General features: G+C 45.0%; 3 protein-coding genes across 17 annotated transcripts in view; 1 reads left to right on the top strand and 2 right to left on the bottom strand.

Annotated features, from left to right (window-relative positions):
• CNOT1 (CCR4-NOT transcription complex subunit 1) overlaps positions 1–13,545 on the top strand; it is a 105,080-nt gene extending 91,535 nt beyond the window's left edge. For all 8 annotated transcript variants that reach the window (XM_082607381.1, XM_082607380.1, XM_082607385.1 and 5 more), the window contains 10 exons: positions 1,368–1,616; positions 2,586–2,749; positions 2,957–3,074; positions 4,230–4,331; positions 7,266–7,439; positions 8,420–8,569; positions 9,254–9,434; positions 10,945–11,077; positions 12,890–13,024; positions 13,205–13,545. In XM_082607381.1, the coding sequence (XP_082463507.1) occupies positions 1,368–1,616; positions 2,586–2,749; positions 2,957–3,074; positions 4,230–4,331; positions 7,266–7,439; positions 8,420–8,569; positions 9,254–9,434; positions 10,945–11,077; positions 12,890–13,024; positions 13,205–13,283 (1,485 nt within the window). In that variant the 3' untranslated portion in view covers positions 13,284–13,545. The remainder of the gene's footprint in view (positions 1–1,367; positions 1,617–2,585; positions 2,750–2,956; positions 3,075–4,229; positions 4,332–7,265; positions 7,440–8,419; positions 8,570–9,253; positions 9,435–10,944; positions 11,078–12,889; positions 13,025–13,204) is intronic.
• Positions 13,546–14,577: 1,032 nt separating this feature from the next.
• Positions 14,578–19,169, bottom strand: SETD6 (SET domain containing 6, protein lysine methyltransferase). Of its 3 annotated transcripts, XM_082607399.1 has the most exons (9): positions 19,090–19,169; positions 18,773–18,862; positions 18,547–18,691; positions 18,326–18,467; positions 18,005–18,199; positions 17,755–17,875; positions 15,922–16,102; positions 15,631–15,773; positions 14,578–15,490 (listed from the first exon to the last, which is right to left on the bottom strand). In XM_082607399.1, the coding sequence occupies exons 1-9, from the start codon at positions 19,114–19,116 to the stop codon at positions 15,185–15,187; spliced, it is 1,350 nt and encodes a 449-aa protein (XP_082463525.1). In that variant the 5' UTR covers positions 19,117–19,169; the 3' UTR covers positions 14,578–15,184. The 3 variants fall into 3 exon arrangements, with proteins under 3 accessions (XP_082463525.1, XP_082463526.1, XP_082463527.1); XM_082607400.1 differs by lacking the exon at positions 18,547–18,691; XM_082607401.1 differs by lacking the exons at positions 18,547–18,691; positions 18,773–18,862 and having other exon boundaries at positions 19,090–19,168.
• Positions 19,170–20,089: 920 nt separating this feature from the next.
• Positions 20,090–24,832, bottom strand: part of NDRG4 (NDRG family member 4) — a 94,929-nt gene continuing 90,186 nt past the window's right edge. For 4 of the 6 annotated variants that reach the window (XM_082607406.1, XM_082607405.1, XM_082607409.1 and 1 more), the window contains 4 exons: positions 24,629–24,664; positions 24,463–24,514; positions 23,075–23,113; positions 20,090–22,245 (listed from right to left, as the gene is read on the bottom strand). In XM_082607406.1, the coding sequence (XP_082463532.1) occupies positions 22,091–22,245; positions 23,075–23,113; positions 24,463–24,514; positions 24,629–24,664 (282 nt within the window). In that variant the 3' untranslated portion in view covers positions 20,090–22,090. The remainder of the gene's footprint in view (positions 22,246–23,074; positions 23,114–24,462; positions 24,515–24,628; positions 24,665–24,832) is intronic. The other 2 variants (XM_082607408.1, XM_082607410.1) reach the window with 1 other exon arrangement.

The raw sequence follows: 24,832 nt of genomic DNA on the forward strand, positions 1-24,832 counted from the left end.
TTCGACCATTTTATTTCTTCAAACTGAGACCAAAGCTTAGGTGTGCCACCAAAGAAAGATGCAAATTAGATCTATTATCAGATAAATGACAATTGAATGTGGAAGAGCTGATTTGAATCTTAGAAGTTGTCAGGAATTGGATTTACTTTTCAAGATGACTAATTTCTTAGTAAATCATACTAAGTAAGTTTCTCCCTTAAAAGAATCGAGGGAATTATAAAAAACATACCCTATTGAAAAGCTGTTACTGTATACTTACAGTTTGATTTCTCATTTGGATAGAGGAATTACAAATCAATTGGTTTTTGTGATCATTGACATTTCATGGGTATGGATGTGGCACCTGTCTCAGCTCTCTTGTTGTCTTATTTGCTCATGTTCTCTCCATTTGAAAAAGATAATGTATTATACTTTTCTGTTCTCTTTTGAATCCTTTTGAGAATTCCTTTTTTCCTTTTCTGCTCCCTCTTGATCATAGCAGTCTATCCTCATTTCTTCTCCCCCTGCTTAGTTTTTCAGATTTCATTGTACAAAAGTCCCTTTGCTGGCCTTCTGTTTTTCCTAGGGTATATTATTGTCATTTCAGCTGTGTTATTGTTTATCAAGGGACATTTAAATTGTTTTAAAGTTTCCAAGATAATGGTCAAGTTTTCATTCTGGGCTTGCTTTCAGCACTGACCTCCTCCCTCTGCAGCCTTAATGCTTGTTACACTATCTTCTTTTTCTTCTTTCATACTAGCGAAATAACTTCTCTGCGTCACTTCCAACTCATATGTCATACAATTTGTACTTTATCCTTTCTTTTAAATAAACTTGCCCTTTCCACTTTATCTTAATTTACATTAAAATAGCCAGGTATGATCTGTGAGCATTTTGCTTTGGTACCTACTTACTGTATAAATTATTATTTGATTTTTCTAGTGCAGATGGTTGGAGTTTCAAAAACTTTGTTGTTATTGGTTAAGTCAGTTAGAAGAAATTATGTGAGAAACTAAAATATATGTAACTTAATCTCTTACTTGGGGAAAATACACATTGACCAGAATGTCTTAATATGACTTAATGGTTTATTAAAAGTTGGTTTAATTTGCATAATTAACTTTTGAAATTATTGGCTATGGACTGCTGTTAAAAATTGCCATGTTATTACCTCTCAACTCCCGTCAAACTTAAAACTGAAGGAATTGTGTCATGGATCCTTAATGTAAAAGTCATTTTCATGACCCTTTTTTTTTTTTTAAAACAAAGAAAGAATCAGAAATGTGACCAATAGGATTGAATGAAAGAATACTTCTTACATGAAAATTAAAATTTTATTCATGTGTATTATCTCATTGTGCCTTGTAATGTTTTTGTTCCCTTGGTAGATGCACCAGCAAGGAATCCTGAAGACTGATGACCTCATAACAAGGTTTTTTCGTCTGTGTACTGAAATGTGTGTTGAAATCAGTTACCGTGCTCAGGCAGAGCAGCAGCACAATCCTGCTGCTAATCCCACCATGATCCGAGCCAAGTGCTATCACAACCTGGATGCCTTTGTCCGACTCATTGCACTGCTAGTAAAGCACTCAGGGGAGGCCACCAACACCGTCACAAAGATTAATCTGCTGAATAAGGTCTGAAATCCTTTCTTGCCTTAGTCTTTGCACACTTGAAGTCTGTATCAGTGGTTCTCAACCCTACAGGGCCCTCAGAACATTTTGTAATATCCCCTTTTCTGTCCAGATATTAAATTCATAGATAATATGTAAACATTATCACCGCATTTTAGAGGAAGAGTATGGTGCCTTAACTGAAAGACACCCCTCCCCTAAAACAAAACAAAAACATATAACGTATTTTCAGTACGTTAATGTTTGGTAATGAGTACACCAGAAAGTAGGTAGTATGAGATTTGCCCCCATGTACAGAATCACTGTGAGTGAGATGGCTAGACATGTCCATTGATAACAAAAATTGGCAACTCAAATACCATGAGTGACATTGCAGTTGTCTTGATTTCTTGAAAAGGAACAAAGCAGAATTTCTGTTTGATTTATGCAGTGGAATTGCTGGAAATTTGAATGTTAAGATAGTGCAAAAATGAACTTAGAGCTTGGTCTTGGATAACTACAAATGGGTTCACATACATCCCCCACTGTTCAGTGATAAAATCAAGTGGAGTGCAGGATAGTTCTTAAATATTTCTGCAACCTAATAGCATACCTGACCTTCTAAATGCCAAGAGAAGTATAAATCATTTGCCTCTTGTCAACTTTGTCAGACCAGAAAAATTAGGTTGTTTGATTGTGTTAATATGATAAAATATGATGTACCATGCTGATTTCTAGAGCTTTAGAAAAACTTGTGGAAAGTATACATGTCTAGTATACTTCCATATACAGGGGTATGGAAATTCAAAGAAACCATGCAAAATTCTGTAGGGCAAATCAAACCCCAATGCATGGTCCCTTTGGCTACCAGTATGTAATTTTATATTTCCTTTCATGTGGGGCATAACGATGCAAGGTTAAAAAGCATGGCTAGACAGTGGTAAATGAATTATCTTCGTGATTTACAAGCTCTATAATCTGTGTGCTCTGTAGGTCCTTGGTATAGTAGTGGGAGTTCTCCTACAGGATCATGATGTTCGGCAAAGTGAATTTCAGCAGCTTCCCTACCATCGAATTTTTATCATGCTGCTCTTGGAACTCAATGCACCTGAGCATGTATTGGAAACGATTAATTTCCAGACACTTACAGCTTTCTGGTGAGTATTGTTGAATATAATACTGTTAAGGATTTCCTGTTAAGGATTGCTGTTGTAGTGTAGTAAAATCTGAGAAGTAGAACTCCTGTGGATTTGAGGCATGTTGAGTCATAATGCAGCTTACATGTTGTCTACTTAATTATATTCATGTATTTTTTTTTAACCATATTTAAGCTTGTGCTTCTGACTAAGGTTTTCTTCTTTCAGCAACACATTCCACATCTTGAGGCCTACCAAAGCTCCTGGCTTTGTGTATGCTTGGCTTGAACTGATCTCCCATCGGATATTTATTGCAAGAATGCTGGCACATACGCCACAGCAGAAGGTGTGGCTGCAGTTTATCTCCTACAGACGACGACTGTAACTACCTGGGACTTATTAGCACTCTTAGTCATTCAGTAGTCATTGTACTTCTTTCAGGCTTAGTTGGGAGTTCTTATATTTAATGTGGAGTCAAGTCATAGAGAAAGGCTTAACAAGTACTTGACTGCCTCTGCCTGAAAGCCATTCCTCAATGATTAGGGTACTGCTTCTCCAAGTTGTTGTGAGTCACCTTATGTCAATCTCTTAAGGGATTTTCAAAAAAAGTTGAAACCTTAGAGCACCTCTGTAGACAGCTATGTAAAACTCTGAGTAATGGAACTCAGAAACCTGCCAGTTTTACAGGTTCTCTAAATACTAAAGGCTCTCACATTCAGGGTTGAGGACCACTGGTCTCTACTGTATCTGAAAAATTAAGATCAAATTTGAGTAAAGAGTTTTTAGTCTTAACTGTGAGTAAACAGTATGAGAAGTTTCTCTCCCATCTTGCAGCTAAATGGCAAATGAGTACTCCAGGAAGTACCCTTGATTGCCCCTTCAGATCAGGAGACTATGTAACTACTGTGTGTTTAGTAAAAAAAGAAAGTGAAATAATCCTTAAATGGATTTCGTTTTGTTTGACAAATAAGTGCATTCCAGGAGGAGGGAAAATATATTTAATAAAAACTACTCCAAAATGAACATAATTGGTATAATTGGGATATGGTGAGGAGGCCAAGTTTGGGTGAAAATAGAGGATTCATGTTGTAAATTGGATGAGGTTATTTGCCAGGAGTTGATGAATTGGGAGTGGGAAAATAAATTGAGATCCAGGACTTAAAAGAAATTAAGAAAAGAGACCCAGGTTTCTCAGTTGGCTACGTGTTTTGTGTTCTGTCTGAAAGTTCCTCCCCCTATTTAAAATGTTGCTACAGGCACAAGGACCTATATCCTGGAGTTTCTGGAGCCAGTTTGTTTCAAATATCATTTCCTATTATCTCCATAATTTTGCTTACTCCTTTCTCAAGCCAGTCAGTCTTTAAGAGAGGTGCTAATGTCCATATTCTCTAGCTATATGAAAAGATAATGAAGTCACAGCGTAGCTGCTTGGGCAACGTTTTTGGTGGCAGGACGACAGCTGACTGAGGATAATTATGACTCATACATTTCTTTCTTTCAGGGATGGCCTATGTATGCACAGCTACTGATTGATTTATTCAAATATTTAGCGCCTTTCCTTAGAAATGTGGAACTCACCAAACCTATGCAAATCCTCTACAAGGTACTTAATTTGGAGTTCTAAAATTAAAATAATTAAAACTTAACACTTAAAGCAGTTAAAAACACTTAAACACTTCAGCTGGGAATATGAGGTCTAATGTTTGTTTTTATCATTAAGCTTTATATATATATAATTTATTTATTTTTGGCTGTGTTGGGTCTCCATTGCTGCACGGGCTTTCCCTAGTTGTGTCAAGCAGGGGCTACTCTTCATTGCGGTGCACGGGCTTCAGTAGTTGAGGCTCGTGGGCTGTAGAGCGCAGACTCCATGGTTGTGGCATGGGCTTAGTTGCTCTGCGGCATGTGGGATCTTCCCAGACCAGGGTTCAAACTCGTGTCCCCTGCATTGGCAGGCGGATTCTTAACCACTGCACCACCAGGGATGTCCCTATCATTAAGCTTTTAAAGTATAACATATATTCAGAAAAGTACAAAAATCAAACATATTTGCATAACCAGTACTTGATCATAAGGCATTCATATGTTCATATATGTGTATACCAGTTAACTCTTTCAGAGCACATTAGAATTACTGTTTCTCCCCATCCTTACCATACTTGAAATTGTTTTCCGTTTTAGTCATTTTGTCAGTTGTGCAGTAGGATCTCATTGTGGATTTAATTTGCATTTCCTTCATTTCTTTTTTTTTTTTTTTTTTTTTTTTTTGCTGTACGCGGGCCTCTCACTGCTGTGGCCTCTCCCATTGCGGAGCACAGGCTCCGCGGCCATGGCTCGCGGGCCCAGCCGCTCCGCGGCATGTGGGATCTTCCAGGATCGGGGCACGAACCCGTGTCCCCTGCATCGGCAGGCGGACTCTCAACCACTGCGCCACCAGGGAAGCCCTCCTTCATTTCTTAGTGAGATTTTTGTGGCCATTTGGGTAGCCTCCTTTTGTGATGTTCTTCTTCCAGCCTTGTGCTCATATTCCTATTGGATTATCTGGGTTTTTCTTATTTATTTTAACAGGGATTCTTTATGTATTCTGGATGTAAGCCCTTTGTTGATGTATATTCACACATCTACTCTTGTGGCTTGCCTTTTCACTCCATTAAAAGTAATGTGTCTTTTGAGGGATAGAAGCTTTAAATTTAATGTAGTCAAAATTACCAGTTTTCTTCTTTTATTATATGTTACTTTTTGTGTCTTGGGTAAGAAATCTTTGCCCATCTCAAATTGCATTCTGTTTTGCATGTGCCTGCCCCCTGCCCAAGAAGCCATTAATTCTGGCTTTTACATTTACACTTAAAAAGAAAACTTTATTTTTGTGAATAATGAGGTTCATTTCCTCCCCCTTCCTTACACTCTCCAGCCCAGTAAGTGTGGTAAGGTTTTTCAGCACCATTTTTAAAGTTCTTCATTTCATGTTCAATTGATTTGGCACCTGTATCAAAATAGTTGACTATGTATGTTTGGGCACCTCTCTAGTTGATCTGTTTATCTGTTCTTAGGGCAATATCAAACTGTCTTGATTGTAAGACTTACTGTAAAGCTAGTGTAATCAGGTAGAATAAGTCCTCTTCAACTTTGCTCTCTTGTAACATTATTTTGGCTATTCTGTATCACTTGCAGTCCCATAAAAACTTTGTAATCAGCTTTTCTTCCAAAAACTTGCTGGGATTTAGATTGAGATTGCACTGAATATGTAGATCAGTTTTGAGAAAATAGACATCTTAATAATAATATTGAACCTTTCAATTCATGTATATCTCCATTTAGTTGTTAGGTCTTTAATTTTCCTCTGCAATGCTTTCCTTAGACATATTCCCAGATATTGATGTTTTTGTGGAATTGTATAATGTTTTTATAAATCTGTAGTTTTGTTTTGCAGATACCATTATCTGGTTAAGGAAATGCCCTTCTATTCATAATTTGCTGATAGTTTTTAAATCATTTAAATGGGTATTGAATTTTATTGGATGCTTTCTTGAATTCAAGATCATGTAATTTTTTTTTTTTGGTCAATGTTTTAAATCCATTAATTTTCACATGCTCACGCTTAAACTGCCATTATATTCATTTGTGGATCATTTGGTTGTGATATATCACTGATTTCCATTTATATTATTTAGGATTTTTTTTTTTTAATTTTCATGTCACATTTTGGTATCAAGATTATGCAATCTCATTGAAAGGGTTGGAAAATGGTCTCTCTTTTTCTATTAAGATTGTGAATAGTGTTAATTTTTCCTTAAATATTTGTAAGGATTTGCCAGTAAAGCCATCTAGGCCTAGTGTTTCTTTGCAGGAAGGGTTTTAGCAACATATTTAACTTCTTTATTATAAAGTACTGTTCAGATTTTCTTTTTTTGTTTGGGCTTTGGTAAGTTGGATTTTAAGTAATTTGTGTACTTTATCTGAATTGTCAAATTTATTAGCATAAAATTGCTTAATACTCTCTTAAACTGTCTTTTTTTCACATCTGTAGGAATTATAGTGATGATACTTTTTCATTCCTGCTACTGGTATTGTGTTTTCTCTATCAGTCTTGGTAGGGTTTATCAGTTTTATTAATCTTTTCACAGAACCAACTTCTGGTCTAACTTTGATTTCCATTCTCCACCCCCATACTTCAAAAAATTTTAAACTGACTTCTGCTCTTTTTCTTCTACTTACTTTGGTTTTCATTAGCTGTCCTTTTTCTAATTTTTGAAGATAGAAGCTTATATCACTTTTATTTTTTGTTTTTGTCTGGCCTCTTCTAGCACATGCATCCAAGATTATAAACTCTGGGTACCTAGTTTTTCATGATTTCCAGATGTAGATATTTTGATAAATCACTTGTGATATTATTGCTAATGTTAATTAAAGCCTGCATACATATGATGCTTTTGCCTTTTTTTTTTACTTCAGTTAAATTCATAATAGTAAAAATGCTACTCCTATTTTCTTACTTAATGTAGAAACAGCCAATGTTTTTCTTGTTTTTAAAAAATAGGGCACTTTAAGAGTGCTGCTGGTTCTTTTGCATGATTTCCCTGAGTTCCTTTGTGATTACCATTATGGATTCTGTGACGTGATCCCACCTAATTGTATCCAGCTAAGAAATCTGATCCTGAGTGCCTTTCCAAGAAACATGAGGCTCCCAGACCCATTCACTCCTAATCTGAAGGTAAAGTTCTAAACAGTTCAAGGAAAAAGCTAGTTATATCTTAGTATTTTAGTCCTTTCTCTAGTAAGTGGGGTATTTGCTGTCTCCAGCACACACACCTACAAGTTATTTGTTGGGTAAGGGTGCTCTTTGGGGGAAGCTGTCATGTTATTAAGCCTGATAAAGTATGATACTGCTGCTGAATATTGATTCACAGTATTCGTCTAGTTGCTGTTTTCAGTTTTGATATTAAATTTAGCTATATTTACAGAACCTCAACCTAGGTATTGGGCCCGTCATTTGCTGGGTGGCCCCAGTGGCACAGAATTGCAGAATAGACACTTGTAATGTCATATTTCACAGGTGTTCTGGATTTGTGTACTTGTGTTTTGTTTCAATTATCAGAAGGAGAGAAGGGACTGTTTTAAAAATCATACCACCCTGACGTGGCTATTGTAATTTTTATGTATTTTTTTTACTCTTCTTTTCACATGCATTTTTTTTTAAGTAGCAAGTACAGTGTCTTGTTCTGCTTGGAGCATCAATGTCTTATTCTGCTTGGGGCATCTTTTCAAAGACTAGGGCTCTTGGTGAGCAAGGAATCTCATTCTGTACTCTTGTTTTGAAATCCAATTCCAGGAAAAACACAATTAGTGGTATCAACTAGACTTCTCTACAAAAGGTACCTATCATGCCTTATTTTAAGAATGAGAAAATAGTATAGAATGAGAGATTACTATCATTTTGTATATGGGTACCTTTAATTAGAAGAATCTATTTCTTCTAATTAAAGATGAGTAATAGCACTTTGCTGTACAGCAGAAATTAACACAACATTGTGCTGTACTTCAATAAAAATTTCTTTAAAAGATTGATTACTCTTCAAGATGTAAAGTGTATAACTTTAGAAAAACAATCCAACTACTTTCTAGCATAGATACAATTTGCTGTTAAGGCCTACAGATGCTTCTGATTATGATTCTTGTATTTGTTTGTGGCAGGTGGATATGTTGAGTGAAATTAACATCGCACCCCGGATTCTCACCAATTTTACTGGGGTGATGCCACCCCAGTTCAAAAAAGATTTGGATTCCTATCTTAAAACTCGATCACCTGTCACTTTTCTGTCTGATCTGCGGAGCAACCTACAGGTTAAGTGGTTTGACTTAAACTCTTGGTTGTGTCTGTCACTTTGTATGCACAGTCCTATGCATGGTCTCTTGTAAGTTAGTCTTTTCAACCTGCTTTAAAGGTTTTAAAGCACATTGTCATTTTTAATGGTTGGATGAGATTAACTGGGTTATACATTTTACCAGTGACAAGCTATATAGCCTTGGAAGAGGCAGCCAGGGAATGGACTGGTTTTCTGAAAGAAAAGGTTGCTGATAATCATCCCCTACTCCAAGACTCTTCTAAGTAAATGGATTCTGGTTCGATTTGCTGTATACAAATTGATTGAGGCTGTATTATCTTTCCAGTCTTTCCATACCAAGAAACCACATGTTTTCCCCTCTCCAAATCGTTTTTATAAGTGAGATAGTGCATATTTTGACTTTATAAACTTTATTTTTGTGCTGGTAACTGTCAAAGCTTTGTTTTCCCAGGGGAAATCATATTTCTGTCGTTGACACAACTACCCTTGTGCAACTGTGTATTTGTTAAATAACCTCACAAATTCAAGCAGATTTCTAAAATTTAAGTCACAGAGGATATTGGGAACAGTTCAGCTTTTCTATGAAAGGCATAAAAAGGGTTCTTAGAAATATTGGTGCCTAAATCCGATGCCTAAGTCCTCTGTGACAGTAAGTCAGGAGCTTTCTGTTTTGTTCATTTAGGTATCCAATGAGCCTGGTAACCGCTACAACCTCCAGCTCATTAATGCACTGGTGCTCTATGTAGGGACTCAGGCAATTGCACACATCCACAACAAGGGCAGTACACCTTCAATGAGCACGATCACCCACTCTGCTCACATGGACATCTTCCAGAACCTGGCTGTGGACTTGGACACTGAAGGTGAGTGAAGCCAGCCTAGTTCTCAGAGTCAAGTTTTGTGCACTTTTTGTCATAGTCTGGTCCCAAAAATACTTTACGCCACAATAGAGAATGTTCTGTCAATATGGTTATGGGTCTGGCTGGTTATTAATAGAACTTCCCCTACCTGCTCTGCAAAAAAGTTCACAGTATAATCCTATTGTAGGTTGCATCTTGCTTGGTTGAACTACAAATTTTGGTGTTCTGTATAGTAGGTGGTGACCAACGATATAGTCCTGCTCAGCCTAACACGCATACACTTTAGGAGGATGCCTACTTCTTTAACTTGGCTATGGATTTTTGAGAGTCTAATTTTGAATATATACTACTTGCCTATTTGTAGGAGGGGGTTTGAGACAGCTTAAAATCAAGATTTAACACAAATGAATACCATTACGTCCAGAGCCCAACAAAAAAAGTGGATAGCCTTTAAGTAAGTGTTAAAGCTCATTGTGATGGCCTTTCAAACCTCAGTAATATCAAGCAGAGGGAGACAACCAAATCCAATTAATACTTACTCCAATAAAGTTTAAACTAGCATTTCTCAAAGTATAGTCTGGGAACCCTTAGTGGATTATCCCCAAGACCCTTATAGAAGGGTCATGAGGGACTTCCCTGGTGGTCCAGTGGGTAAGACTGCACTCTTCCAATGCGGGGGGCCCTGGTTTGATCCCGGGTTGGGGAACTAGATCCTGCGTGCATGCAGCAACTGAGGAGCCAGCATGCTGCAACTAAGACCCAGTGCAGCCAAAATAAATATATAATAAATAAATAAATAAATAAATAAATATTTTTTTTTAAAAAGAAGGGCTATGGGGTTAAAACTATTTTAATAATAAAAAGACATTTGCTTTTTTTCACACTCATGTTGTCACAAGTGTACAGTGATGGTTTCCAGAGGCCACATGAAATAACCATACTGGAACAGATTGAACATAAGGGCAGAAATGAGAATCCGGCAGAATGTGAAACAGTGACACTCTTCTCTAAGTTTCTTGGGGGGAAATACTTAAATTTTTTATTAACAGGTTATATTAATATGCAGTAGGTCTCTTATTTTTAAGTAGACTAATTTTTTTAACTACATTTTTTTTCCTGCGGTACGCGGGCCTCTCACTGCCGTGGCCTCCCCCGTTGCGGAGCACAGGCTCCGGACGCGCAGGCCCAGCGGCCATGGCTCACGGGCCCAGCCGCTCCACGGCACGTGGGATCCCCCCAGACTGGGACACGAACCGGTATCCCCTGCATCGGCAGGTGGACTCTCAACCACTGCGCCACCAGGGAAGCCCCTACAATTTTTTTAATGTGAAAAATAGTGAAATAAAACCCACAGAAATGAACTCTTTGGGGCCCTGAGCACCGCTGGTTGAAACCAAAGGATAACTTGAGAACCTATATCAGAAGTGCAAATCCAGCCAGTTAGAATGATTTGTCTTCTCACTTTGGCCTTTCAGAGCAAATTCTCGCTAAGCTGGGTTTTCTTAATATCTAGGTCGGTATCTCTTCTTGAATGCAATTGCAAATCAGCTGCGGTACCCAAATAGCCACACTCACTACTTCAGCTGCACCATGCTGTACCTTTTTGCAGAGGCCAACACTGAAGCTATCCAAGAACAGATCACAAGGTAAGAGAGAGGTCTGTTTCTCAGAGGGTTCTAAATGGAGCCTCTTCCCCTTTATTATGAATTCTGAGTGGTTTTTTCCCTATGCATTCCATGTTCACTGAGCATCTTAAATGTGTTAAATAGTTGTGAACGAAATGGGCATGGTTCTGCCCTCCTGAAAATTATTCTGATGGATGCAAAAAAAAATCACAAGTAGAGAATTACTAATCACTCCTGAAACAAAGTTTTCAACAAAAGGCACAGCATTTTGATAGACCAGGAGTTTTTCTCAGGTGGTGGTGTCAGCATATTTAACCAGTCCTGAAACACCCAGGCCTTTTAAAGGCCATGTTAAAGAACTTAGACTTGTCATTACTTCTGGGTTGGAAGGTTTTAAGCAGAGAAATAACAGGATCATACATGTGTTTTACTAACAATAGTTAGGAATCTGTTGCAGATTGCTTGGACTATGTACAGCATTGGAGATCAGGAAATGGGTACATCCTAGTGAGAGATATATACACAAACTTAAAAAAAACTGGACCAGACTTGTTAAACTTGGCCCTTCACCTAATAGTAGTTTCTGAGTATTAGTATTCCTTAGGTTTATATACTAAAAATTAACTAGTGTTTTATTATTAGATGGTAAAAGTCCTATTTTGTGGACTGTATAAAGCTTTAGTGAACTTCCTCGAACTTAAGTCTTTGTTCTTGTGCTTTATTACAATCCTTAGGGTAAATTTAGAAGTACAATCGGTTAGACCAGAGGGTGTGAAGAATTATCCCAGTTTACACATGTACCGCTAGTAGTGAAGTTCTTATTTCCTATTTACTTTAGTTGAGTGTGTATTCTTTAAGTGATTATCTTCTCTGTGTCGTGTAATCTATTATCCTTTACCTTAACTTAGTCTTCTAGGTTCAGTAATGGGAAGAGGAGGGATTCAAACCCATGTTTGTTATGTAATTCTAGAATCTACCTGCATTTAACCATTCTATAGAAAAGACTTAAGGGAGGATGAGTGTTAGGATGTTGATTATAAACATTTTGTTGGGGAGAGGATTTGAACCTCTCGGTGTAAAAGTTTAAGTTCTATGCAATTGCCGCACTCTGCCACCTCAACAAAGCCCTGGTCTTGGGCAGGTATGGTTTGCGCTTATTTATTAAGTTGAGATTAGATCATTAATTGTTTGAAGGCGCTTATTTAAAGTTGGCCTTATTCCTCTTGACCTTTCGTACTGGGAGAAATGTGTAATAATAGATAGAAACCGACCTGGATTACTCTGGTCTGAACTCAGATCACGTAGGACTTTAATCGCTGAACAAATGAACCCTTAATAGCGGCTACACCATTAGGATGTTCTGGTCCAACATCGAGGTCGTAAACCCTATTGTCGATATGGACTGTAGAATAGGATTGTGCTGTTATCCCTAGGGTAACTTGTTCCGTTGATCAAAACTTTCGATCAATTAAGTGATATATATGCTTTGGCTAGTAGGCCTAGGCTTTAATCACTTGGAGGATTTTTTTGTACTCCGAGGTCACCCCAACCGTAATTGTCAGCCCATATAAAACTTTGTTATCCCTTGGTGGTTTGGGTTTGTGATTTTTGGATTGATTAATTGAAGCTCCATAGGGTCTTCTCGTCTTATTTTGTTATCCCCGCCTCTTCACGGGGAGGTCAATTTTAATCCACCTGCCTTTTGTAAAGCTAACAACTTTTGCATGTAGTGTAATAATCAGGGAAAAAGTGTTAGGAAAAAAGACAAATGGAGAAGTGGTCATGAATTTGTATGTTTCTCTCCATTGACTGACTTTTTCTTCCCTTCCCCAGGGTTCTTTTGGAACGGTTGATTGTAAATAGGCCACATCCTTGGGGTCTTCTTATTACCTTCATTGAGCTGATTAAAAATCCAGCGTTTAAGTTCTGGAACCACGAGTTTGTACACTGTGCCCCAGAAATTGAAAAGTGAGTTAAAAGTAATTTTTAAATTGTTACATTCTTAAGACAGAAGAATGAGAATCATTTGATGGCTCCCGCTTGGGTGGGTGATTAAGAAGGCCATAGTAACCAAAATTAGTAAGACGCAAGGTTTTCATCAGACCTGAAGTTTTCTCACAAACTTGTTTAACTGTCTCCATTCTTCAGGTTATTCCAGTCTGTTGCACAGTGCTGCATGGGACAAAAGCAGGCTCAGCAAGTAATGGAAGGGACAGGTGCCAGTTAGATGGAACCACATCTCTTGTCGTAAATTTGTCAGCCTGGAGGTCCCACTGTACCAAGTTCATAAACTGGCTGAAGATCCTTTCAGCGCTTCCTAACTTTTCCGGCCCTTTGGTCTCGGGTATCTGCCCCAATTACCGTTTGGGTCAGCTTCCTGTCTATGTGGACACGTTCCAAATTCAAATGCATTTTTTTGACTCCTGGCCAACATTTAGAAGATGCTGTGAATATCATTTTGAACTTGTGTAAATATATGAAAGAGAAAACCTTTGTCTGGAACTTCTTGGGTTTGTGCAAAATGTGTCCAAGGCAAGTAGATTAACTGGTGGTACCTACTTCGCAGCTTATAAATTGAAGAGGTTGCTGATGCCGTGCACTTGTTGGGGAGGTGGGCATAGCTCCATGTCATCTGACATTCCTGGTGTCCCAAAGAATAGCAGTTTAAATACTATGTGGAAAGCCAGTTTAAATACTATGTGACTTATTTTTTTAAATATGGATGGGGACCTTGAAAATCACAAAGTTGTTAAAAAAAATGTGGATGTGTAGAATTTGGTATGCCAAGAAACATGGGAAGAGTTCACAATTGAGATCCCGTGGATTTTTATTTTGCCTCTTCCCCAAATCTAAAGCCGGCTGCTGGCAGAGCATCATTTTCTCTTTTCTGCTGGAGAATACGTCCCCCTGGGCCCTGTGAGACACTTCTTTTTATAAAGGGAAGCCAAACCAGGCCTAAAGTTCCCCCATCTCTCTCCTGATAACTTGTAAACTGTGCGGAAAGGAACCAAATATTATGAATTGCCCTTCCCCATTATCCCAATGAATGGCCATACAGACTAAGCCGAACAACAAAGTCAAAAGGACCAATACAGCCCTTTTTGTAAGGATTTTGAATGTTTTGTAAATGTATTGGTCCATGTGTTGTATTTTGTAGCCTTCCTAGTTCCTGGGCTTTAGCTTCCCTACTTGTATGTGTATGCATACTGTAGTCAAACATTAAAGTCATGACACACACACACGAGTCCACTGTGCCTTTCTCAGTAGCAGCCAGTGCTGGTGGTGAGGAGGAAAGTGGACCACCCAGCCTTCCCATTGGGGCCACTGGGGAACACCAACTTTTGCTGAATGGTAGGTTTTCCCACTACCAATTTGGCATCTTTAAACAAGGAAGTGATTTTTGTGTAGTGTTGTTTTCCAACAGTGAAAAATTATTGGAGCAGGTTTCTATAATTAAACAATTTCAAAATGCTTCAAAATGCCCATTTAAAAACATCCTTTACCCTCATGGTGTTTCCATATATATTTTTTAACATCTTTATTGGAGTATTAATTGCTTTACAATGTTAGATATAATTTTTAAAAGAAAAGGAGTAGGTATATATTTAAAACAGTAGGTATATATTTAAAACTTACCTAATATATACCTTACCTTTCATGACTGTCAAGTTTTATGGCCAGAGAGGACAAAAAGGTTCAAGATTAAATAGTAGAACTCTTACATGGGGACTTGAATGTCATTGGTGTCTTAAGCGTGAGTTGTGCCATCTAGGCTGCTTAAGGAATTTAAACAATTGCTCAAACAGGAAATAGTTGCTAAATAAGGGAAAGTGACTTGTTCAAAATAGACCTGGATTTAAACCAGGTCTACTTTCAAAGTCCATGTTATTAAATGCCAGACTACAACAAAATAAGCAGCAGTTCCCACATCTGCTGTTCCCAGTCCTTCAGCATGTCGCTCTTACCTTGGAATTCATCCTAGACAACAGTTTTGCTACTTTTCCTTTTGGTATTTAGTATGAAGTGCAAAACAAAAGGTCCAAATTATCCTTCTTTTCAAGCATCAATGTGTACCAGCTTAGCAGAAAGTTCTTCTCCTGGACATTCCTTCAGGAAAAAGGGAACCTGCTAATTTGTCAGTTCCAACAATTGGTGTAAGATCATCTTCTGACCATAACGAACCTGTAAGGCTTGCTGTTCCCTCCAGCTGAGTGTGGCGTAGACCTCCTTACTACTGAGTAAATCTTGCTCAGTTTTTAAGTCTGTGGCATAGGTTTGCAGGGTCAACAAAACACTGTCCCGAAGAAGCTGTCTCCATGATGCTTTGAGTTTGGGGATATTTGTGATTGTCAGGCTGTCCTCTTCCCTTTTATCATCTCCCCATCCATCCTGGTCTTTAAATTCTCTGAACTCCTCAGCAGGCATGCACAGTACCTAGAAGCAACCATGGGGCCCTTTACTTGTGTATTTCCAAAATGGATTTAGAGAAGCCAGCCTATCCTGACAGCATTTAAGTGTCCTCTCCATCCATGCCACCTTTCCTCGCACCTAGATCTAAAATTTTGAGCATTTACCTTGAGTGTCATGGCCAGTTCTTCTTCTGTCAGCACCTCCTCCCGCCCAATCACAAAGGCTCCCTCTTCCCCTACCATCTCCAGTTTGCATAAGAAATCCCAGCGTTCATACAGTAGGAGCCTTTCAGCTTCAACTTTTGTTCCTACAGACAGAAAGTACTGGTGTGACGTCAGTCAGTATACCCAAGAGCTCATTTCTCCTTAGTCTACAAAAAGGGAGCAACTACTATTGGCAGAGCACCTGGGGCAGGGATGGAGACATATACCACTGTCCAGGGTTTAATCACTCACCCTGTAATGCTGCTTCACGAACCGTCACCATCTGAATGTCAGCCGTATCATCCGTGTTGTCAGGATACGGTTCAGCAAAACCATACATGTGAATCAACTGCCAGTTAGCCATTTGCCCGTAAGTGTTGAAAATCTCATGGCCTTTAGGAATGGGCTGAGTGGCCACCATCCGAAGACAATTCTGGGGTGGAAGGGAGAAGCTGGGGCCAGGCCCTTCCCAGGCCAGCCTCATGAAGATTACTTCCCTCCTAGGAGGGTACAGTTCCCTCCAGCAGCTATAGTTCAGTGATGGGACTGACACTATACCTACCAACATTCTACCTTTAGTTCTTGTTAAGATCCTGTACTGTAGAATAAAAGTGGTGAGGCTTACAAAGGTCAAAGGTCACCCCAACGGTTTAGTAGGTAATCTCCACTCAGTCATCTCACAAACACTAAAAAAGTTGCTAGCTGGCTTCCCTGGTGGCGCAGTGGTTGAGAGTCCGCCTGACGATGCGGGGGACACGGGTTCGTGCCCCGGTCCGGGAAGATCCCGCGTGCTGCCGAGCGGCTGGGCCCATGAGCCATGGCCACTGAGCCTGCGCGTCCGGAGCCTGTGCTCCGTGGTGGGAGAGGCCACAGCAGTGAGAGGCCCGTGTACAACAACAACAAAAGTTGCTAGCTTTGGACTTCTCTGGTGGTCCAGTGGTTAAGAATCCGCCTTCCAATGCAGGGGACGCAGGTTCAATCCCTGGTGAGGGAACTAAGATCCCACATGCCACGGGGCAACTAAGCCCACACACCACAACTAGAGAGAAGCCTGTGCACAGCAACAAAGAGCCTGCGTGACACAACTAAGACCCGACACAACCAAAAAAAAAAGTTGCTAGCTTTACAAAAATGAAGAATTAGGGACTTCCCTGCAGCCCAGTGGTTAAGACTGCTGGGGCCCAGGTTCAATCCCTGGGTGGGGAACTAGGCTCTTCGCAGTGTGGCAAAAAGTCAACAAAACCCAAAACACCCAGATCCAAGTAGGAACAGCAAATGGACACAAGCTTTTAAAAGTAATAGCCAGGGACTTCCCTGGTGGCACAGTGGTTAAGAATCTGCCTGCCAATGCAGGGGACACGGGTTCAATCCCTGGTCCAGGAAGATCCTACATGCCACGGAGCACCTACAAGCCCAACTACTGAGCCTGCACTCGAGCCCGCGAGCCACAACTACTGAGCTCGTGTGCCTAGAGCCCGTCCTCCGCAATGAGACGCCCACACACCACAACGAACAGTAGCCTCCCGCATGCTGCAACTAGAGAAAGCCTGCATGCAGCAACAGACCCAACACAGCCCAAAATAAATTTATTTTAAACAGCCATTTCCTAATTTTTAATTCCATAAACTTAGATCTTTTTTTTGCAACTTTCCACTTAGCAAATAGAACTGATACAAACACAGCCTTGGTATCATCTTAAACCGGTCTTAGGAACATCCCCTCTTGTGGAAAGTACTGACTATGGCTGTTCCAGATTGCTGTCCACAGGGCCTGGAAACAATCTTGGCTCACTGGCACTGCACAGAACAACCAACCTATAGAACCAAATCAGTGAGGGTGCAAGGTTTATCAGAGGATTAACCCCAGCTTTCTTGGAAGGTTTTGAGATGTTTCATGTTCAGGCGATTTCAGTGGAATACACAAAGTACACAGAACAGGAGGTAATTCCACCTACACATTTTTAGTATGAGGAGAATGGAGCCTGTTTAGCTCAACTGCCAGGCCAGCATAAGTGACACACCGGTTTGAATCAAATGCCCAATCATCAATGCACATAAGAACAAGAACTGGGACAGATCCACTCACTGGAGAGTATTCTAGATTGGCATTGTGATTGGCTAAGTGGTTTAGTACGTCTGCAGCAGGCACCATCAAAGGGGAGTTCGGCTCCTTTTCATCATCCTCTTCCTCCAGTGGTTCCTGAAAGCTGCCACAGAGAGAACTTTGCTAAAGCCCAGTGCAGGGTGAGAGACGAGTGGGGTTCACTGTTCTTTCCCTTCTAGTCCCTCAATAGAGTTCTAAAAAAAGGGTTCTTTTTAAGGCTCCGCTCACTGACCTGTAGGCCATCACAAGAGCCACGAGCTGGCGGTAGAGTTCCAGAGAGCGAACCCTGGGGCTGAAAAGATCGGGGTGGGCTTCCATGAAGGGCAGTACGATGGAATAATACTCGCTGCGGATGCTGGCCAAATCCTTCTCCACGGCCTCGGGTACGCCGGTGCCCTGCAGCAATCGCCGGCGCTCCTCCTCTGGCCTGCAGTGACACCCCCACCCAGGTTCTTCACACCACCTACCGGGACTAGCGCTTGGAACCCGTGTCCCAAGGGCAGGGCGGTTCGAGCCAGGCTACCTACGGTGCTGCCCCTCCTACGGCTCTCACCAGAACATGGGGTGCTCCAAACGGCCCAGCTCGGGCCACAGCGCAAAGTAGGGGCTCCAGGGCGAGGCCGGGGCCTGCAGCTCGTGCAGCAGCGCCAGCAGCAGTGGCACCCATCCCGACTGGCTCTGCAGCGCGCCTCGCTCTGATGGAGACAAAGAGGTTAGGGCCCCGGCCGGCCCCGCAGGCCCACCTCGGCGTCCCACCCTCGCCAGCGTGCCCACCTCGCTCCAGCAGGCCGCTGATTGAGCAGGTGTGCTGCGACAGGAGTGCGGCCCGCGGCACCGCGAACAGCAGCTCCCCGGGCTGCACGCTCTCCCGGGCCACCATGCCGTAGCCGGCCACCGTGCCCTGCCGGCTCACCGCCACCTGAGCAGGGAGAGCGGCCGGTCAGAGCTAGACCGCGCCCGCTTCCCCGCCGCGCCCGCCTCAACCCCGCCCCCCACTCACCTTGGGACTCAGCTCCAGTCCTACCCGCCGGCACCAGCTCAGGAAGCCGGCCACCGGGGCCGGGTCCTCGCTGCCCGCAAGCCCTGCCACCTGAGATAAGCAAGCGCAGTGGCGTTGCCACGCCCGGAAGAGCTCGCTGCGGGCGGAGAAGACGGCGGCGCGCGCGCGGAGAAAGGGCCGGGGTTGGGGGAGGGGATGTGGAGCGCGGCAAACGACCCGCCGCAGGCCGCGCAGCCGCGTGCGGGGCGGCTCTGCGGACGGGGGAGCGGCGAGGCGCGGCGGAGAGGGGTGCGCCTGCGTCTGCCGCCACAACTCACCCGCCGGCGCTTCGCCTGGGTCGCCATGGTCCAAGGACGCGCAGCCCCGCGACTCCGCAGCCCCGCGCAGGCGCTTCCGGCGTCCGGGGGCAGGCCTCTCAGGGGCGGGGCCTATGTTCCCGCCCCGGGACCACGTGACGTTCGTTTCGACTTCCACGCGGAAGACGAGTGGGGGTTTGCACCTGGTCGTACAACCCCTGCTGAGAACATCCTTGAGGCCGGGTCTCCCCACTTGGGTTTAGACAACGTGCCGCCGGGTACAGGAAGATGTGTCCCCTTGCCGCCTTGAGCCTGGTCTGAGCCAGGTACAACCCTTCCCAGTCTTGGTCTGTGACAGCTGAAACCCCTGGGGCAGGAGTCCGGTTGAAGTGCAAAATCCCATTTCTGGATGAGAAGGGAAGGCCTCGCGGGAGGCCGGCTGGGAGCGCAACTAGAGCAGTTTGTGCAAGTGTTTCGGAGTGGTGTGGTCCGGGCTCCCAGAACTATTGATAGAATAGACCCGCTCAGCTCTTCATCTTCTGCGTAGCACATGGAGGGGCTTATTTTTATTTACTTGCTTCTTTAGTTGCTGACACACAGCAGGAACTCAATATCTATTTATTGGGTAAATGGCTGAGTAAATGAATCAGAAATGGTGGTTAAACATGGGGAAATAGCATGCCGTTAAATTTAAGAAAATGAGGCAGGGAATATAGAGGTTACAGGTCTGGGTTTTGAAGTCAAATACTGTCAAGGCCACCTCCCAGCTTGGCCTCTTATTAGGGCAAATTCAGTTTCCTCAACTGTGAAATTAAGATAATTAGTATCTACCCTATGGAATTAATGTAAGGATTGGTAAGATAATGTGACAAGATATGGAAATACAGAGATAGATGGAAACGCCTGTCTTCACTCTGAACGGTCAACCCCACCTAAACCCAAGAAGCACCAGCCTCACCAGCTTAAACATTCTGTCTCTTCCAAAGCTTCTCATGATGGGCATGGCATCACCATACTCAAATTCTTCTTAGTTTCTTTATTAGTTTTTCAGCACAGTTAACTCTCTATGTTGACAAGGGTTTTTGTTTTACATTTTGTCATCTCAAAGTCTCATGACATCAGGCACCAGAATACACAAAAGTAGGCTCTTCACTTTGTACAGAGAAGAAAATAACAAATTCCATTAATAGTTCACTTTGACCAAAGAAGACACAACCTCCGATGGAAAGCCACACGCCAGAGTACCCAATATACATATATATATATAATGTATAGATATTTATAGATCTCATCTGAAAGAACACAGAAAAAAAAATCCAAGATTCACAGCGCTATCTACAGTAAGAGGGATTAATTCTACCAGCTTTTCAAACAGTCACATTCTATATTCAAAGGAAGCACGTGAGTGAATAGACCTAACAGACTAACACTCCACTGGGCTCTATAATGGCTTAAGATGACAGAAGGGGGTGATGTGTGCCGAGGAAATGTGGATGCAGGTGTCCCCTCAGCCCCACACACACCCACCCACCCTCCACAGCCCTGCATTTCTCATTGCTCTCTCCTCTTCTCTTTTTTACTCATTTGGGGGCTTGTGGCAACTGATTTAGGCTCAGAGACAAATGACTTCTGGTTCTTGGGCCAGGAGATTCTACCCAGTAAGGTGGATGAACAGGAAGTATATGGCACAGCCCTGGGCTTCAGCTGGCTGGAAGGGGCTGGGGTGTGTGGGGAGCCTTTCTCCTCTGCCTGGCCCTTGTTCACTTCAGGAAATGTCACCTCCCACCCCAGGACCCAGCAAGCCCCAGCCTGAGCCTACTCCAACTGGCTAGGATGGTGATTTGGGACTGCCAAGTCCTGCTATCTTGGGCCAGTTTTCTCCAAATGAACTCTCTCAGTGATGCCTACGTGAAACTTTGGCATAGCTTGACTAGAACTCTCCCTAGAAATGTTTCCAGTGGCCTTGGCCATGCTGCTGCTGATTAAGTTGTCCTCCATGGAACCTAGGGGTGAAAAGGGGGTCTCTGGGGGAACTCTATAGGAACTGAGCCACCACTGCCTGCTGGCTTCCAAAGGCAGTCACCACGAAGTTCTCAGAGGCGTACCCAACACTCAAAGGCTATCCCAGCCTTTAACCTCAGCCCTCGTCGGCTCCCTAGAGGCAGAGGACCAGGTGACTTTCTGCCTCAGAAACGGGACAGGGCCAGGAGGCGGCAGACTGTGGGCTGGAAGGGACAGTCTGTGGGGTTCCTGCCCTCAAGGTCCTCTGTGTTCTGTCTTCCTTGGGCAGAGAAACCCCTTTCAGCCCCTACCTGCCTGGCCCTACAGCACCAGGCCCACCCAGAGAGCACCAGGAAAACTGCTGTCTGGTAGAAGCGCCCCCTTGTGGCTACTGTTCAGATGATTGTCACGGGTGCTAAAATCAGAAACAGATGTGCTTGATGGTGGGGCTCGGGGGTGGGAAAGGGGCCTGCAGAGCTTCAGGGCTCCTGCCTCTGAGTGCCCCCTGCCGCTGCCTCCTGGTTCCCATGCCAGTGCCTGAGCTGGACCCTGTGTTCCTGCTGTCCCAGCACCTACCACCTCAAAACCCCATCCCACCTTCAAACCTGCCTGCCTGAGGGAGTCAACCCATGCTTTCTTTAATCCAGGATATTATCCTGGATCCTGGCCAGAGAAGGACTCAAAGTCTTCCCTTAGCTAATCTCCTTCTTCCCTGGAGCCCTGCCCTGACCGTGCCTGGGCCTTGGGGAACTGGAAGAGAGGGTCTAAGTCAGCCAAGTTAACGAGGTGAGGGAGGGGGTGGGGTAGGGAAGGAGTGAGCCCCTCAAACCATCTGGAGACTGTTCCACTGCAGCATCTAGGACGGATCCCCTCATCTTTTTAAACAAAAGAAAAGTAACCCCATTTCCTCCCCTTCGCCCTCGCAAAAATAAACTAAAGGGGAAATGAGCTGCGCAAGGATGGCAGTGGGACATCGATGCAGGTTGGGGGGCAGGTGAGCATCTTCGTGGGACCAAGGGCTTCAACAGGACACCTCCATGGTGTGGTTGACCTGGCCCAGCCCCTCACTGCTCTCTGAGTGGGTGCAGGCCTGCGGGCGGCTGCCATCCACCGAGCTGGCGCTGGTGAGGGACGAGGTTCGAGAGCGGGCGAGACGAGTCATGCTGGCCGAGGGCACTGCAGACAGAGAGGGCACCGGTGGTGAGGACCAGCAGGCGGGGCCGGGCACAGGCAGGCGGGAGAAGGATTTACACAAGCAAAGCGGCCAGCGAGACCCGTTCTTCCGACAAAGGCATGGAGGCTCATCCCAAGCCAGGGCTCTACATTTGCTCTGTCAAGCCCCAGGCATGCAACGCCAGCGACAAGGAGTGAGCCAAAGGGGTGGGGCGGGGGGGGTGGCCGGCCACAGAGGCCAGCAGGACCCTCCTCACAAGAGCTGGCCAGAGCTGTGGCCAAAATGGGGTGGCAGCTGACCGGGTGTCCTTAAGCTGGGGCAAGGAGGGGACATTATTTCCACCTCTGCCTCCCTCAAGAGGATGACGGGGCCCGGGGAACGAGACCAGTTCTGTAACGGAGGGCAGGTGTGACGGCCCCAGACTGCCCTAAATCCTGTTCCGGCCCTTATTCAGAGTTTCACAAGCGAGACTTGCACGGAGCAAATTCTACCTTCCTGACCTCAACTAGCCACCTGTCCAGCTCAGGCACGGCTTGCCCCTGACCCCAAGGCCGACACCTCTGAGAAGTTCTGGTTCCAACTGCCAGAGTTCTGGAAGCCACGGGGCCCATAGCAACCTAGAAGCAAGGCTGATCTAAAAACCCAGCCAATCTGGAGCCCTAAATGGGTCAGAGCCCACGGAAGAGCAGGACACAGGAAGTTCCCACGGCAAGATGCGGCCTGGCTGCAGCACTGCACAGAGGAAGGAGCTGGGGCTCCTGGGGTGGCGGCGGCGGGGGGGGAAGGCAGGACGGGGGCGGTCCATGCATTAGGGAGGGGGTGCGGGGCTACCTGCTCCTCCACTCAGCCTTCGGTCCTTCAAGTATGCAACTAAGAGAGAAGACAGAGCCAGAGGGGCAGGGTTGGGGAGACAGAACACGGGTGAAGAGGAGGTCCGGCGAGGTGAGGGCGTCAGGATGGGTCAGAGAGGAGAGGGAGGCACAGAGCAGGCTGGGGGCAGGGCCAGAACCTCAGGAAGCCCCCTCCTGCCCACCCACCGAAGCAGCGGCCACAGAAGGAACCACAGCACTGACTGATGTCAGTCTGGCCCTAGGAGTCGGGAGAGCAGGGTGGGGTGCTCGTCTCACCCCCCGATTCTCCAGCCTGGGCTGCGGCACTGGGGGTTCACGCCCACAAAGCCTTTAAGGCCTATAACCTAGTGCCAGCACCCTCTCCATTCTGCTGGGGCTCACTCTCCCCGTGGACAGAATGCGGGAGGCCCGTAGGACCTCCCAGATCCTTCCCAGCTCTTGGGCTGCCTGGTGGTATTTGTCCCGGGGCCCTGAGAACGGGTCCCAGCCCCGTGACAAGTACCGCTCACCCACCCGTCCCAGCAGTGTCTGCCAGGCACTTCCTGGGCTCAGCGCCCAGCCTCGAAGCCCCTGCTGGGTCTCACTGTGGGTCTCGGCCTCTTGCTGCCCTACTTCTCCACAGACAGGCTGGCAGGGGCCCCCGGTCCCCAGGGGGCGGGGGGTGGAGCCCCCCCAGCCTTCCCCCACAGGCCTGTCCTCCCCAGAAGGCACAAGCTCCAGAGGCTGAGGTCTGGGGCGAAGAAAAATTCGGGCAGAGGAAGTTTGCTTCCAGGAGGAGAGCCAGGCACAAAGGGGAGATGGAAGGAACTCAGGAGATACACGTGTGTCACCAAGGGGGCATGTGCGCTGGTGGCGCTCACGAGCAGTGTCTCACCCCCCACGAGGGGAAGGCAGGGAGCCAGTTCCACCCCTCTTTCCTCGGGGTCTTCAGATATGCCACCCCCAGTTTGGCTGCCTTCAGCTCTCCTAACACCCAGATGGCCTCACATGCCTTCCCCAGTCCCCAGACTCCAAGTCCACTCCTCTGATGCCCCTGGTACCACGCGGCACCTTCTCAGCCCTTCTCAGGTGCTGTAGGCCCAGCAGGTGCTGGGTGGGGTGGGTGACCCACCTCTAGGCAGGCTTCCCCGGCAGGACTCAGCCCCGGGCCCTGCTCCCCAGAGCTGGGAGAAGAGTCCCCCACTGCAAAAGGCCCAGCCCTGTCAGGAGAACAGTGCCCCAAAGCCTCCCCAAGGGCAGGGCCTGGCCTGGGACAATCAAATTACAGCCTAGGTGGAGATGCCCTAGAGGCCCCCAGGCACAGCGTCAGCCCCAACTTGCTGCCTGCCCCCCAGTCTCTAGGGCAGGGCCGGGTGGAGGTATACTTACTGTAGCCCATGCCTTGCAGGAAGTATTTGAAGGCTTCAGTCAGCTTCCCGGGCTGCAGGACGAGGGACAGGTACATGCTTTGTTTGGCTGCCTGGGATTCAGGGAGAGGGGAGGCTTCCCCAACCCCTGGCCAGGTAAGGGATGGAGAGAGGGCCAAGAGTCTCACCTGTGTGACCTGGGGGAGCCCCCCGGAATCTGCCATCTGCAAGGGAGAGAGGGGGGTGAGCTGAGCAGGGGCCCCCTCACACCACACCCTGCCTGTCCCTGGCACACCTGGACAGGCTCCCCTGACCAGACACACCGTCCTGCTCCCGCCTTGGCTGGGACCCCAGGCAGGCCCCTCCCTGTGGCTGGGCCCAGGGTGGGGAGG

This window comes from Mesoplodon mirus, assembly GCF_964341445.2.
Source record: "Mesoplodon mirus genome assembly, chromosome: 19".
Lineage (NCBI taxonomy): Eukaryota > Metazoa > Chordata > Mammalia > Artiodactyla > Ziphiidae > Mesoplodon > Mesoplodon mirus.

Bases quoted from the DNA above. Each gene is read 5' to 3' on its own strand.
- SETD6 (XM_082607399.1), bottom strand. From the start codon at position 19,116: ATGGCGACCCAGGCGAAGCGCCGGCGG. The intron at 17,876-18,004 runs GTCAGTGAGCGG...TCTCTGTGGCAG, and splicing joins GCTCTTGTGATGGCCTACAG to CTTTCAGGAACCACTGGAGG. The intron at 16,103-17,754 runs GTGAGTGGATCT...CTTCCACCCCAG, and splicing joins CCAATCTAGAATACTCTCCA to AATTGTCTTCGGATGGTGGC.